The 16991-nt window shown below is 49.5% G+C and overlaps 1 protein-coding gene across 5 annotated transcripts in view; it reads right to left on the reverse strand.

The window, feature by feature from the left end:
• Nucleotides 1–16991, reverse strand: part of ppfia2 (PTPRF interacting protein alpha 2) — a 63453-nt gene that overhangs the window by 27410 nt on the left and 19052 nt on the right. The window contains exon 1 of one of the 5 annotated variants that reach the window (XM_062559579.1): nt 7231–7401. The exons of the other annotated variants lie outside the window; for them this stretch is intronic. Within the exon in view, the coding sequence (XP_062415563.1) occupies nt 7231–7311 (81 nt within the window). The 5' untranslated portion in view covers nt 7312–7401. Of the gene's footprint in view, nt 1–7230; nt 7402–16991 lie in introns of those variants that run through there. 5 annotated transcript variants of the gene reach the window in all.

Genomic DNA, 16991 nt, shown 5'->3' on the forward strand with positions numbered 1-16991 from the left:
TGTCAGACAGGCACACGGGGAAATGATGAGGGGGGGGGGGGGGTGAAGGGTTCACTGAAACCTCCCACACATGACATCCATTTGTCTGTGACTTTTCTGCAGGTTCACACAGAGAGACACAAATGACTTAGAAACGAGATTAGGTCAATTTGTGCAAGCTGTGTCTCCTTCCCCCCCCCCCCCCCCTTCCTCGATATTTTAATTCTAATCCATCCATTCATTGGCTGCACATTCATGCATGCTGAACAGTTACGTGCCAACGGAAAGCCGCCCTGCTGGAGGGCAGAAGGAGAAGAACCGTGCAGCCAGTCATTCCTCAACAAACGATGAAGAACGAAGGCGGAAGGCGTCAGATTCTCTACACAAATACTCGATGCCTTTTATTTGACACCTTGGGCCTTCGTGAGGAAGCGATGCAACCAAACAAATCTGATAAGGTGCCTTTTAGTTTGGATGAAGACTAACGGAGCAGAACGACATCAACGTCACAGTGTAAGGCTTGAAAAAAAAAAAAAAAAAAGAACGCTGCTGGAAAAACTCGGTGCAGCGACAGTGACGAGGCGGACGCAGAGCATAAAATCTGCAGGAGGAAGTAATCATCGCCGCCCACTTAAGTGTGAAATCTCATCGGGGGGGGGAACACGGGCAGAGAGACACACATAAACCCAGTGAAAAAAGAACCAAGTATCGTGGGAAAAAATGCAGACCAGTCGGATTTCAAACAGGGAGGCAGACGCTGAGAGGGTCGCTCATTGGAAAAATGTCACTTATTTCCACTGAAATCCTGCAACATCTCGACCGCAAAGCACACATCGCACACACAGGCGCTTTATATCTTATATTATGATCAGTGGTTTGGAATCTTGATGCATTCTGAATTAAAATATTGCAACACAAATGGAAGTGTTTTTTCTTTGAAGTATTGGCTTCTAGTTTTCTTTAATATACTCCTGGTTTACCGTTTATCTGACTAATTGATGGTTAGGGATTTTCTGCAGCACACATACAGTTCAAACACACTGTCACTGGTACTGTATGTACTTAGAGAGCAAAAAATACAAGGTTTTCATCATGTAAATTCAGGTGGAATGCAGGATCTGATATAAATGCTAACATAACGGGGGCGGAATTCATGACATTCTTTACAATAACACACCAACCCTATAGTTTGTGCTGATTTATTCATGATAAAACAAACAGGGAAACACATAGGCATACACAGATATAGATATATCCACACCTATGCATATCTACACTGGAGTGATTGTTATGTGTATTGCATGCATCGCCTGCTGGCTCCCCGTCCCCCCTCATCTCTCCATTCTCTGGGCCTCCAGCACATGTTGCTCGCAGCACGAGGGCAGTGAACCCCCACCCCCCTTCACTCCTCCAGGCAATGCTGGAAACGTCTGGATTTCCCCTCATTTAAAAACCTCAGCAGCTCAAAATGTGAAAACTACAGACTGAAATAGAGCCTTCGTACTGTTCCCCCCCCCCCCGTCACCGCTCCGTCTGCTGGGAAGCGAGATTCCCGCCTTTTACGTAAGAAAAAGAAAACTCCAGCAAAGGGACATTTCGCCCTTTGGAAATGCATCGGATGCGGCATCATAATTGATCGGGGCGCATGTTGTTCCGTGCAATAATCTGAGAGGCTTTCAGCTTTTTTGATGCTGAAAACCTGCACGCCGTTCGACAGAAAGACGACTTCCGGCTCCTGTTGCGACGCGCAAAAAGGTAAAAGAAAAGGCCGTCAGGCGTTTACAAAACAAACAAAAAAAGAGACTCTCGGGGGGGCTAAACTGCCAAAACCACTGAAGGGCGAGCTAATCAGCTGCAGCCTGCAGCGTGCGATTCAACCTGTGAATACAAAGAGGCTCTTAAAGCGGAGGGGGGGGTCACGCGTTGCTCAGTTCATTACGGAGATAACTGCAGGAGGCTGTGCACGGAACACAAGTTAGGCACTGCCACCGCCCGAACTAAACCCACCGGGGGGGGGGGGTGGGGGGGGGGGTATGTTCACTTTGATATAGACTGAGGCGTTGTAGTCGGATCGTTGTTGCATCTGCGGGTTTTAGCCCGTGTTACAGAGGCTGTAACGACCGAGTTACAAAGTGAACAACGCGTGCGTTTATTAGCACATTATGGAAGCTCAAATAGACATTTGGGGGAGGGGGTGTTCGGGGGGGGGGGGGGGGGATCTGGGAGCACAATGGGACAACCAGCGATATGCGGTTAAGAGTTAAATAAAGCAGGAGCAAATTTAAGAGGCGAGTGTCTCTGATGGCCAATCTGCATCTCAATGTCTCCCCCAGGGTTAATCGCTGTTATCTGATTACCAGCAGAGAGGTTTCTGAAAAATGATCTTCTTGGAGAAAAGTCAGGTAATGGACCTGCAAGCGGATACACACACACACACACACACACACACACACGTGATCGGGAGTGAAAAACCTCCGACATAAAGATGCAGACGTCCGTTACGCCGTGACCACGGGCCCCCTGTTAACTTTACAGCCGGTTCTGGTTTTATAGACCGGATGGATTTGCTTTCACTCTGAGTGACACACACACACACGCACACACACACACACACACACACACACCCACACACACACACACACACACACACACACACACACAGATCAATTGCCATCGCTCTGTGTACAGTATCAGCATTCAGAGCCTGAAGCTGTAAAGTAGGAATGTAGGGCACAAATGTCATGTGTTCATGTTGGTTTATGGACGCAGGGGAGGGGGGGGGGTCGGACGGCGTGCATCCTTTGACGGGAGGCGTCCCTCGCTAATTAAGAGGAGCGCCGTCTCTCATTTGTCCGTCGACGGCGAGGCAGCGGGGGTTTTAAATCTGTGCTGAAGGTCACAGGAGGGGAAGGGGGGGGGGGCGCAGAGCTACAATGTAAAAGCAACGCGGAGACGCAACCATTCAGCTGGCTGTAAACTGCATCAACGTTGTGAAATACGGTTTGTGAACTGCATTTTTACCCCGGTCCAGTTTGATGTTATTGAACGGACGGGGAGCGGCACGAAGCTTCTACGGATGACCACATGAACGGAACAGGGTCACTTACGCGGAAGCGAGGATGGAAAACGAGCCGGTGACTTTTACTGTGATTGCGATTAAAGGTTAAAGAGATGTCCTCTTTAATCTAACAGCCACGTACGAACACCAAAAAGGACCGCGGAAACGAGAGGGCCCTGCTTTATGGTCTATTTTACTCCAAATGGACCATCATTGACTCCATGAACATCACGCCGTCGCCTCCTTGTTGCCAGTGGAGAGAAAGGCAAGTTAAAGCAACTTCAATTAAAAAAAAACAGTTCAAACGAGCCAATTTGACTTAAAAAAAACAGTCGCCGCTAATTGGTCAGATTAAAAAGTATAACCTTGTTCTCTTTGATCCACTTCAATCATCTCAGAGATCGACCTAAACTTTTTAATTTCATCCTGGAAGAGAAAAAAAACGACAAATTCTCCCGTTGGTGTCCCTTTGTGAGCCTTTCGAGTCCACACCGTTTGGATGAATGAGATGTGTGGCATCAAACGTGTTGGTGTCGGTCTTTTCACGATAATTGGATGAATCCTTTCAAATGTTGCTAAATTCGGAGAATTTGAAGATCAACAAGGTTACGTAATGTTGGTACTTTAATAATATCGTTAAGCATCGTTGGCCGTGGTTTGAGGTATTAAAGGAGATGAAGGTTTTTTTTAAATGTATTTATTAAAACGAACATTTTTTTGTGGATTGTTTGGTTGAGTGTTCTTTCCTGGAGGGTTTGAACCGAGTTACAGGCTCTACAGTACACACACACACACACACACACACACACACACACACACACACACAGAGATCAGAGATACACAAACCGTCTTTCTCCCCTGTTCACACACACACACATCCACAGGGGCCTCTTGCTTTCGAAAGCGCACTCATCCTTTTAATCGGTGTGGAATCCAACAAAGTGGGTCAAACTCCCTTCCCCATCTGCCCCGGCCAGATTTTAAATGCACGAGGGCTGATTTAAAAAAAAAAAAGGACTAAGAAAATAGGGCAAACGCCTCCAACGCACGTATTCGCGGCCCTCGGGGAGGGCGGCGTGTGTCGGTGAGGGTGTCGTGGGGGGGTCAATTAACGCGTGATAAAAAACGAAAAAAGGTCAAACCCTTTGAACTTAATCAGGAAGCCACGTCCACCTTTTTGTTTGTCCAATCAACCGGGGGGGGGGCGGAGTCTGTGATCGACAGGGGTAAGACAGCTGTGGTTAGAAGCTTAATGCCGGGTGCATCAAAGTGTGTGTGTGTGTGTGTGCGTGTCCCCTGGTGTCCCTTTCGTCGTTGGGTTTTTCTTCACGTTGCCGTGGCAGCGAGCTGTCACTCACACGGCAAAGATGATCGCAAGCTCTGACACTTTGCTTCACAATGAAAACGACTCAGAACGGAACCGCTGATCAACGATTGTCATCCGGTGAAAAACCCCGCGCAAAAAAAACATCTGCCACTTTCGCTTGAGATAGATGATTGAAATGATGAATCCATCCTCAAATTCCCTCTCCGGCTGTCGGCGGGTTGAGGCGTCGCCATGACGACACGCCTTCGGGTGCGTAAGAAATAGGCGCTCGCGTGACATTCGAACTGCCGCCTGGTGTCACCCGGTGACTTATCCTGTCTGGCAGACCCTCCCCGCTCCGACGGCCCCGTCACAGTGTGTGTGTGTGTGTGTGTGTGTGTGCGCGTGTGTGTGTGTGTGTGTGCGTGTGTGTGTGATTTATGCATCACAAGTCAAAGGTGCAAACTCTCGGCGCGACCGTCAGGGAGGGGAGGAGAGCCGAACGAGGCGCCGCTTCGACGTTCGGGTGAAGTGGGGTCGGCCTCGACGAAGGCCCCCCCCCCATGCGGCCTATAGACTTGAGTAGCAGCTCATACTTTAGAAGGAAGGACCAGGGGAAGGACGGAAGCGTCCTGCATGACGCTCGCTTTGGACAAAGAGGCCCTTTATGGCGAAAGAAAGAGCAGCTGAAGGTACTAATCACATGCGGCGCTAATTCGACACACCAAGGACAAATACTGGGCGACGATTAGGTCTCATTTCTCAGGCAGCTCGACCATCAGGCGGCTTATTATCGGGTGGGAAAGATGGGATGTTAAAGAGGGGACGTATCAAGCTGCTGCTGCTGCTTCCGTCCCCGAGAGTCTGACTCGCGACACCAGATTCCACGCGTTTGAAGATCTACACTCTGCGACCGGATCTTCTTGAAATCTACTTTAAACGCCCTGAACAGCATTCATCTCAGCAGAAAATTGCCCAGAAAGCAGCAAACACTGTTTCTCAAATTTCCCCTTGAAGTGTTGCTTGATGAAAGACATTACGCAGTCTTCTCCTGTTTTTTATTATTATTTCATAATCACATATCTCTCTCTCTCTCTCTCTCTCTTCACATCAAAGGGACTCGAGGTTAAAGCTCATGTGGTTCGGTGGGCTCGGAGCACAGCAGACGAACCCCCTCCCCACTGGACGCCGTTCCATCGGATGCACAAACTCTGCAGAGTCTGCAGACAACAAAGCAAACCACGACACTTCCGGGTAGTGAAGCCGAACATCTCCGTCGCCCCAGTGGAGCTTCTGAGGCTTTGACCTGACTTAAATTGCCAGGGCCGATGTGCAAATGCAAGCCAGGAAGGGCTGCCTGATAAAAGGAGCGTCATATTAGGAGCTGGTAGACAATCGGACCCGGAGCCGTGTTCAAAATGGCCGAGGTGAGAACGCACTGGTTCGAAGTGACGCGTGCTTATTACCTCAACAAGGGGAATAAATCCCCGTGTCACCTTGAGGGTGGAAGAAAATGAATCGGGATTTATGTGTATTGCAGCAGCCCGACGCCGAGTTCTCTTTTACGTGGTGGGGGGAGGGGGGGGGGCGTTCCCTGGGACTGTAATGTGTGAGCCAGCACGCCTTTGATTTCGTGATATAATCAGAGGAACTTCTTCAAACCGCTGCGAGCCCTCGGGGAGACTTTTCCTCACTAACGATTTGACATTAAAGGGCAAAGACGGTTTTATGTCGCCCCAGAATAAACACCTCGGGGGGGGCAGCTCCGACCTGAGACGGGAAGAAGTGATTCAAGAGGCAGAGATAACGACATCGCGGCCTTTATTGGGCTTGGCAGCCGCCGGCCTTTTACTTGTTGTCTCAGCTGTCAACGCCATGGCAAAACTCATTTATTGTGGGGGGGGGGGGGGGGGGAAGTGAACTTAAGACTTAGAAGAAGAAGAAGAAGAAGAAGGGACGTTGAGGCGACGAGACCGATGAGACAGGTGTGATGCTGCGTCATCATCTATCCGAGCTCCCATCAGCACCCACAACCCCCCCCTTTCCAGTCAAATCAGCAGCTTCTGCTGACTGCACCTGGATGCAAAAAATAAATTATTTGTGTGTTCAGGGTAAAAAAACGCAGGTTCTTGAACAATATAACTTGCTGAAACATTTCTTTCTTTTCTTCCTTCCACCCACTCAAAAAAAAAAAAAAGAACACAGAAAAGTGCTGTCTTGGTTACCAGAGTCATGTGGAACACACTCGATCAATATCCACCGACTCGGGCCTCATTGCCATGCATGGGCCTTCTGGGGAGAGCTGAAATATGCAACCGTAGCCTTAAGTCATGGACGCAGGGCACAATGTCCTCACTTCTGTTCAGAAACCAGAGGGAACATAATGCAACTACGCGAGAATCCAAATATAGATTTCCAGCCGGGTGAGATTCAGTGGGTTGAGTTTGAATAATTGAACATGTACAGTATGAAGATGCAATCCGAGTTCACACGATTTTACTCTCACATGTTTTATTTAACACGCTGGGAGTGTGAAACCATTAAAATTCTGTCCTCTGGCATCTTAAAGTGAGAAAATACAAAAAGCAGAGCCCTTTCCCATTAGTTCTTGATTGATGAGCACAGTACATACAGCATACATGCACTTAGCTTTGGCTTATAAAAGGCATCGCAAAAGACCATTTATTCTTACATTTCTCTAAAAAGGGAGAACATTGCAAATCCACTCTAAATTCGAGGGAAATTCGGATTGAGCACGCGCAGGTGGAGGAAAACACCCAACAATCACTGCTGTCACACCTCCAGATAAAAGCCACAAAAACAGCAGACACGTGACATCGAGATGACACCTACAACCACAGCAGTAAAGACCGTGCAGAGAACTTGCCTGGAACGTGTAAAACCTCGTCCCGTTCGGTGGGTGCACCTTCGGGGAGTTGGTCCCCGTACTCATGTCTGCGAAAATCATAATCCCGTATTGGCGGGGTAAACAATCCACAGCGAGTGTTGTTGTAATGCAAATCAGCCAAACGTGGTGTTTCCTCACGAGAAGAAGAAAAAAAAAAAAATCCCCCCCCCCCCCCCTCCCTCCGTGACCCGATGCTGCGCCCCCGGCTTCAGGAGCTGGAGAGCTCCGGTAAAAAATAAATAAAAAAAAACCAACGCTCCGGGTGAAAAGAGATCCGCCGTGGGGGGGGTTAGAAACAAGGCGCCTCTCCGCTTCCTCCGCGCGGGTCCCGCGCCCCTCTAGCGGGCAGATGACGTCTGGTCTGCGCGTCCTTCCAGCGACCCGCGGCGCAGAGACGGCGGCTCCATGGTGTCCCGGCGCCCGCTGCACGCAGCTCCCCGCAGCGGCTCGGATGGGTCGCTGTGCGCGCGGATTATCGCCGCCCCCCCTCCTCCTCCTCCTCCTCCTCCTCCTCCTCATCATCATCCCCCCTCCTCTTCCTCTTCCTCCTCCCTCCTCCTCTCGCTTCACCAATAATCAGTCGGAGCATCACGACGCGCCTCCGCTTTTACACTGTAGAAAAAGGCTTTTCCTACTATTACCTATTATTCACACATGTGAATAAGCATGTTATACCAATGAATACCTTCACATAGAAATATAATTATTCAAGGACACTATTTGCATTGGAAATGTGCCATTACTTCAGCGGTAAGTATATTCAGATTTCGTAGTTCATTTTGATTGGAGGAAAAGAGAAATGCTAGAATCCTAATTGTGGCAACAAGAGGAGAAGTTATCAGATGCTCTCGCTATTTCCTCTAAATGAAGGTAATTCCTTTGTAGAGGGATAAATAGCCCACAAAAAGGTGAAAGGATGATTTTTTTTGCGTGTAGATATGATTGTCCATTGTTGGAATTTGAACCAAACTCATGACAATCTTTCATCTCTTCCTTCTGTAAACCGCAAACCAAAATTAAAAATTTTCAATTGCAAAAAAAATAAATATAGACAGGTGTCTTGTTTTCCAATCAACAAATAGGTTAATCAAATTCTCAAATTCTCTATCCAAGTTACTAAAAGAAGAATACCTTTTAGATTCAAGGTTCAAGTTAACATCTTAACGAGGTGGAATGCGATAATTGAATCAAAAAGCAAGGAAGGTGCTGATTTGGCCTTTGATTGGGGATCGTGGGTAAGACCTCAAAAGCATTTTCTCTTTCCATTTTAACGGGACTTCCAGCTGTGGAGCAGCGTGTCCCGGCCTGAGGCCACACTGACTGTTAATGAAAGCAAACGACCAAGACGGTGCAACATTCATCTTTTCCTTTCACTGTATTTCGTCCACAGATGAAGTTGGGATTGGATCGATGTTTCTCTCTCGGTGCATTTTTCCCGCTGCTTTGCATCCTTCTCACCTGTAGCCATCGGTGCACAACCTGCTGAAGCATCGCAGCCGAGCAGCAGCGTGGACGTGCCAGCGGGGGGTTGGGGGAGGAAGATAAGCCCTCGTGCACGCCGGTCACATGAGAGACTGGCCCGGGTGCTGCAGTGCACCGGACCCTGACGTCATGGTACAGATGTGCAGGGGGGGGGGGGGCATGGCTTAGTGCTCCCGAGTGCTCATTGGCTGCAGCCGGGCGATCCTCTGATCAAGCCTTTGTCTTGCAGCACGTGACGGAGGAATCCCATCGGAGCCCATTAAAGTGGGTTATTGTTGAACACGTTAAAGCAGCGTACTTGAATTTCTGACTTCATTTCTGATCAACATTTCATCAAAAGTGCCCATTCGCCGTGGTCCGGGGGTCCGAGGCCGTGTGTGTGTTCATTAAAACCAAACACCCCAGAGAGGCCACGTCTCCTCGCGTGCATCCCTCTCTCCATCCAAATCCCTCAAGAGGGAAACACGCACGGCCCGTTTTCCACCAATCGAAGGGCTCACACCATGATTGATTTTCCTTGGGGGCGGAGGCCCGTGTTTGCTCCCAACCCGCGGCGCCGGCTGATCCGTCCGGCAGAGATGCGTGATGCTGCTCATAGAGGTCTGGTTGAGGAGAGAAAACCACACCCCCCTCAGCAATGATGAAATGGGAGGAAGAGGCGACGCACGACGGCCGTAACCTGAGGATGTGTGTGTGTGTGTGTGTGTGTGTGTGTGTGTGTGTGTGTGTGTGTGTGTGTGTGTGTGTGTGTGTCGAACCCACTTTGTGAGCCCGGGACAGATTGCTTTGCTGTGTGGTCAAACAACCACTTAAGCTGCAAATGAGCTGCAAACAAGGAGCAGAGAGGAGGCACATTTTGCGCGTGCATCCGTAAAGAGGCTTTCGGCTCTGGTTATTCACAAGACTCCAAAAGCAGCGCCAGGAGATGGGCCGGCATTAACAAAGGAGGACGGCTTCTGCCGCCTCCGATACCTTCTATCAATGTTTGAAAAATGCAAATGATGTTGCACCAGCACAACATCGCTGCAGTAGGGGGGGGGGGGGGGGGGGGTTTCTATTTTTTTCACAACAGTAACGTGAAACGAATTAAGTTAGGAAATAACAAACGGGACAAATGGGATGACAGGAAGCAAAGTGTTTTTGGTCCTCGATGAGGTTGACTATTTCCATACAGATGCCGTCAATGCGGGTCGTGCAGAATCAGACCGGACCCGGCGTCCTGGGAAGTCTAAAACACAACTTGTGTAAGGACACACAACTCGGTAAAGCATCTTCAGCGTCTTTGCACCGAACTCCAACGCTCTCGTTATTCAGGTTGATTTGCCATTTTGTCCATATTGTCGGGGGACAGCTTGTCGTGTTTTGGCACAAACACAAATTCTTTTTATACACGTGAGATTAATTAAACAGAAATAGCAGATGTTAATACATTTTCCGTCAATCATCCAAATGGGAAATGAAATTCAGCACACACTATTCGTCGGACATGTTTTTTATGACACGGCTGCATGAAATGCGCCGAGAATAGATCAATAGCGTCTATCGCAGGTGGCTGTAAATAGCGCAGCCTGCTTGGGCTGCACGCGTGATAAGCGGCGCATGATCAATCACTGTGGGGCCTGCAGGGTGTAAGGGGGGGGGGGGGCTGTTAGAATTAGCACGCTCTGTGGACACAGCATGCCCGGGCCCACACCAGCATGGAGAGCAGGCCTCACCGTATCTATGGCGACGGAGCCGTCGGTAAGACGGGGGGGGGGGGGGACGTTGCTGGAGAGGAGCAGACGAAGAAGGAGGGTGCAGCTTTTCAGCGAGGCCTTCAAAAAGCCTAAAGGTCGCGTTCTGGAGGCAAGGAGGGTGACGTCCTGCTTTCTAGGACTTTGCCGTTGACATTTCTTCCAATGGAAAGTTAGTCTGAGAGAGGAGATTCGTCATTTGAAAAAGCTCTTCAGCTAAACAGCGCAGTGAACGTGAAGACAGGAAGTGCGGCTTCCAGCTGGAGTGCAGGAAGGACTGAGGGTTTCCCCCCCCCCCCGTTAAGGCCGACCGAACCCTCGATCCCACTTTTACTGACGGAGGATGCAGCAGAGGGAGCTAAATGTCTTCTGACCATTAACGTTCCCATATGTGTCCACACCAAGGTCGCCCTCTTAATGCTCCACCTAAGCCCCAAAGATGTTGAGTTCAAACAACAATAAGCTTTCAAAATCACATTCGTTTTATGTGATCCACAACTAGAGGGTGTCCATTAAAAACAAAAAGTGTGCCGACTCGGGGATGCGAGGTGTCAATCAATGTTTTCAGAGTGCGTCCGCTGGCTGCTTTAATATTAATGCGTTTGGTGCAGGAGAATGCACGACAAGGACGTGAACACCAAAGAAGGGGAACTTCTTTCAGGCACCACAACACTGGGAGTTTTTTTTGCAGCTATTTTGATGCTCGTGCATGACAAAAATAAATAAATAAATAAATAAAGGCCACAAAATGAAGAGCTTCTTCCATGTGAAACCACCCACACTTCATTCTGGCTGGTTTGCTGTGGAGTCTTATTAGAATGTCCTGAAGCTTCCTGAGGATGCACGGGTGTAGAAAGCACACATAGAAATCTACATCTGAGTTGTCAGTAAGGATTTTGGGCCTTTGAATGATGAAGAACATCATGTTAAGGCTCCTAAGGGAGCTTGACAGCAGCTTGGCTCCGTGTGTTTTTAAAATATGCTCAATTTTATATCCTGATGAAAAAATTAAAAACAGCAAGACACAGTTCAAATAATTTCATTAACAAAATGCAATCAAAACGTTTAAAACAAGCGGTTCATCCCAACATTTAAGCTCCTAAGAGCTCCGCTGCAGTTTATGCACCTAATTACATTGATTCGATCGCATCCTCCATTTATTTGAGCAGCACACGTCGTGGCGTCTAGTGCGAACACAGAGAAGAAGGGATCTTTTCACCAGTGCACGGGACCTAGTTTGCAGGTCTAACAACAATTGACATGAAAGACATTCGCGCTCCACACAGGATGCTTTCAAAACGAGGATGCTTTTCAGCTCTTTCGGTCCAAATCTCAAAGACGTGTTTGATGAGTTGTTTCCATGGCGACGTTGGCGATCACCCGCACTTTGCGTTTGGTTGGCAATTGCCAAACGTTAGCGGCGCGCTAACATGCTAACATCCGACATGTGTTAATACAACAGTGGATGCGCGAGGCTCGACGCGGTCCTGTCTGGGAATCGAGGCCCCTGCCCCTCCTCCCTCGCCAGTGTTTTCCTTGAATCCCCTCTTTGTCAAAACTAAGACTGTGATCTGTGGGCTTCGTGTTCAGATGCAGATGCGAGGGCACGCTTTTCAAAACGTGTTGACCGAGAATTCCACGTTGAAACGTTGCAGCTACATGTCAAATTTAGAGAGCGTTTATTTGCAGTTAATCCGAAACCGGTCCCGTTAGTGTTTGAATTGGATGAAGCAGACAAGTCTCAATCATCAGAGGTTTTCTTCCCGTAGGAAATCTAAGAGAATGAAGTGGATATTGACACAATCAATCTTCACAGAGTGTACAAGCTGATCTCTTGTCATCTGTTATATGTGTGTGTGTGTGTCTCCTTCCCCCCTACTCCCCTGATTGTTTTTACTATATTTGCAAGTTCAGGCTCATCAGTCTTCTCCAGCAGCACGAGGGGGGAGAGGAGGGGAGGATGGGAGGGGGGGTGGGTGAGGAGGAAACAATCTCATAACTTTCTCATTACCGCCCCGGCCTCATGAAGGATCCTGCGTCTGAACAACAAACCACGCTTTTGGGACCTGAAATACCAATTCCGCAGCACTTTTGCTCCCTGAAACTCATTAGGTAATCCAATAAAGGGGCAAAGAAAATAAGGTTAAAGTTCTCATGGTAATGAAAAAAAGGCTCAAATTCAGCAGATTCCGGGGCACTGAAAATAAAAATAAATAAATAAATAAAAATCATATGTTCAAAAGGTTCATAAATCCATATCATGCTCCAAAGCGTTATCAGCAATGTTGTTCAATTGTGGAAACGTATTAAACTTCATGGGGAAAAAGTTTCCTTTTGCATCAAAGCAAAGTTTCACGCGGCCATTAAGGAGGAGACGGATGGAAGCGAGAGACGAACCCGTGAGGCGCCGACCACAAACTGACCGTCTTCCGGCCGGTCAAATGTTAAAACTGTAGGGGGGGGTGGAGGGGGGGGGGGGGCGCAGAGGATCTGAATGCATGGGGCCCAATAGTGTGGGAAATGAAAACGGCTTCTGCAGAGGACGCACGGTGGTCAGACAATGAGGTTTTGGTTGCACCAGCTTGCAGATCGAGGGTTAACGGAACCGAATCCACGTCTTGTGACACAGCGCCATCTGCTGGGCAGAGGAGAGTGTCACATGCAACAGAGCAGGAACTCTATAAGTCTATAATCCAACTCAAAAGGTTGATTGAATAAGGCATATTCGTATTAACGTATCGTTTACCTTTTAAAGTAATTATCATTGCTTTGAAAAAAGTCATTTCAGCAAAAAATGTATTAACCCACGAGATTGAATACAATGTTTTAACACGAGATTTAATCATAGAAACCGCTGAATCTTTCCAACTAGCAAATTTTTTAAATAAAGTCCATCCATGTTCTCATTTGTATCTTCACATGACAGGATCAAACGCGCAATTGCCATTTGAGTGACAACATCACTTGATTTAGGGAGACCCTCCCCTTTAGTTGTACCACTGTGGGCTGTGCTACGTGGTTTGGCCACAAGGAGGCAGAGTCTCACAACAAGAAAAATAATTCTGCTGCGGGGAGAGAGGTGGGGGGGGGGGGGGGGGGGCTGTGATGCAGTGGTTTGGGTCGTGTGTGCACTCGTCCGTATGCATTTTCAAATATATGTATTCACCAAGAGTGGCTATGAATTAGAATGCAGCGACTACACTCGGTTCTTCTTCCACTGCACCCCCCCCCCCTCACCCGCTCTAATTAAACAGTGCCACGTCCCTCTCTCCTTATCTCAGACTAACACTGTCCTTGGCCCACTGACCACTGCGACTTCAGTCAGAACGGGGTCATGGCGTCCCCCCCCCCTCCCCCCACCTCCTAATGAAGAAGGAAATAACCTTTAGCTGTGTGACATTTCACAGCTCCTTGCTACTGTGCAGCGCGGGGCACAATGTTCTGAGGTGCTGTCTCGTATCCCCCCCCCCCACCCCCCCGTTGATATTAAATCTCTTCCGTCCCGCACGTGTGAGTGAGAAGAGAGGTGCATTAAATTGCTGGTTTGCACATATTCCATTTGACTTCCAATGAAAGGGGCTGAAGAGAGCACCTGGAGAAGATTGCATCTAAACCGGGTTCCTGGACCCGTCATTTGTCCTCCAAGACCAAAAACAGCACTTCAGCACCGCTCTGAGAAACAGCAAAATTTAAGTCACTGCGCTGGCCACTTCATCTTTTTTTTGGAGGGGGGGGGGGGGGGTTCTGCTGCAGTTTAAGGTTCTGGTGCATTTACCCCTGTGAGGCTGCAGACTGCAGGAGCGGCGCTGCCGTCTCGTGGGGGGAAAAACCTGCACTTGATATTGGACGAGGGAGGTTTCCGCCACGCTCCCACGTTAAGACAGTAATGAGAAGCCCGAACTCGCTGCACTCGATTCCCCAAGTGGTGGGGGGAAGCGGGGAGGGGGGGGCCGGATGGGAAGAGCGACCACTACGTGTGCAGGGAGTGACAGAAGTGCAGAATGCTTGAGTACAACTTGACCCCAGATCTGGGCTTTTTTTTTGGATCAAAAATTGAGATGAAAATTGAGCTACTTTTCACTCCAAATATCTTCATCTGCTGGCGAAGACCACGTGACGGAAGCGAAACCACTTGTGGTTTGGACAACTGCGTCGTTCAAAAGGTCAAGAAGTAACTCAGTTACAACTCAACAGCCCTTTAGGCCCAAATATCTTCCTCTGTTGGCGAAGACCACGTGACATGATCAAAAGCTCACGAGTGGACCTCGAGGTGGACGCGCTTTGCCCAAACCAAATGCCGCATTTTCGTTTCCCCCTCGGGACGAAGACCGCAACCTGCGTGCAGCATCTCGGCGCTACGGAGATGAAAGTGATTTAGCTGTGATGCAACAAGCGACGAGAGGGAGAAGAGAAGAGCCGGATCGGTTGGACATAAAATGAACACAAGACATGAATAATTGAGGTGAACGAGTGAACAAACAAAACCGTTGCGACCGAGGCTGCTCTCCGACCGTGTGTTTTTCTCAGGTCTGTGCGCCCAAAGCACCGTCTGCAGCAACCACAACAAAAACCACCACCGCCACATCAACACGGCTATCAGGAGGCCGGAGGGCCCAAAACACACGGGAGGCGAGTGAGGTGAGTGACAGGTGCGCAGCACGAAAACCCCACTTCAAAGAGCGCCTTCATCCCTCTCTCACACCTTGGATGAATCCCAAGGAGATGGGAGGGCTCATCTTTCTTTTACCTCAGTAAACTCGGGCACTTTGTTTTCTTTAGACGCCCCCCCCCCCCCCCTCCCTCCCTGCTTCCCCCTCGGTTGTGAGTGCTCGTGTGTGGCGGGTCCACAGGGGGACGATAGTGGAGGGACGGAAAGAGGACGGAGAGGACGGAGTCACCCAGCGGAAGAAAAGCACAGACCCGAATCACCTCTGAGGGCAGAGGCGCGGACTGTCACGCAACCTCCCCCCCCCTCCTCCTCTTCATCATCGTCGTCATCAGCTCATCTCCTACTGGGTGTTCGGGGGAATACGGGAGAGGAAGAGGATAGCGACCAAGTATACAGGGCTGTTTATAACTACATCCAAACAGCCTGGGCTCAAAGACTCAACGGTATTAACGTGGGGGGGGGGGGGGGGGGGGGGGGCAGAGCAAGAAGTATACGACAATACTGAATCGCATGGACAAAGAATTTGCCTTAAACGTAAACTGAGCTGACCCAATACTGTTCTTCAGTCACTCAGACGCTGCATGACTTCCATTACTGTCACGTGACCAGCCCCCTTAGTCACACACACACACACACACACGCGAGCCACGAATGGAGCGCGCGCTCACACAATCACATGACTTACACACGTCCACGCCGACACACTAATCAGTTCACCTCCTCCTCCTCCTTCCCCTCATTACGCCCTCCCTCCCTCCCTCCCCCCCCCCCCCCCCCCCCGCCTCCTCAGAAATGTCAGCTTCCTCGCAGCTACACAGCGCGTACGCCGCATTTAAGTGTATCAACGTGGAAGCACGCGCGCAGTATTCCAGGTGATTAAGATGCAGGGTTTGCTTGAAAGATTTCAGGCTGTATCTAACCAGATGAAGGGCTCCATACTTGTGTCACGTGGCCTCTACAGCTCGTTTAAAAAAAAGGGGGCCATTTGAGGATTTTTCCATGCATTGAGCGTTTGGATCCGTCAGTCACACATTCTACCACGAAGACGCACAAACAGCGACACCACAAGGGCCAATTTTAGGCGGACTCGTCTGAAGCGGCGGCGCTTCTCCTCTTCCGGGTCGGGCCTATCGAGGCCTGAAGCCGTGTGCTTTTTTTGGGGGGGAAATCGGGACGGATCTGCCACCGCGAGGCCAAAACGGACGGAGACAAAGCGCTTTGTGCTTAGCCCTCGGAGACGAGATGTGTCTGAACAGAAATGGTGACATCACTTCTTGGCAGGCGTCTCCGGGGGGGGCAGGGGGGGGGGGGCACCGTGGTGCCTGGACCGTGCGCTCATCCAATCACCACTGTAACGCTCTGTGTGTGTGTGTGCCATGCTGTGCACAGTTCAGTCAGCAAACGCCTCCCAAAGGAAGTCCTTAATCAAAAGGGGGGGAGGTCATCCCGCGAGGGTCAATGGCAGTGCAGTGCGTGTCCCTTTGTGTGTTGACATGCGTGTTGTCGCTCCCCTACAGCCGGCCAATAAGTCATTTTTAGAAGAGACAATGGAGGCGCGCTGGTGTGTGTGCAAAAGAGAGATGGTGCTGGCGGTAAGGTGAAAAAGGATAGAGAAAGGGGGGGGGTGGGGGGGGGATGAAAGCTGGGTCGCGTTATGTAATCTACAGGTCAGTGTTCTGTGCTGCGTTTCAGAAGCTGATCTGTTTAAGGAGTCTTTGAAAGGAACACTGATGAGTGTAGTTCTGCATCGAGGTCTCTTCTCCGCTAGATCAGACCGTATCTGGGCCTTTAAATGTGAAATCTGTACTAGAATCAGGCCAATCGAGTGAAGTAACTAATGTTCAAAACAGACCGAA

Source organism: Pungitius pungitius, chromosome 2 (genome assembly GCF_949316345.1).
Source record: "Pungitius pungitius chromosome 2, fPunPun2.1, whole genome shotgun sequence".
NCBI lineage: Eukaryota > Metazoa > Chordata > Actinopteri > Perciformes > Gasterosteidae > Pungitius > Pungitius pungitius.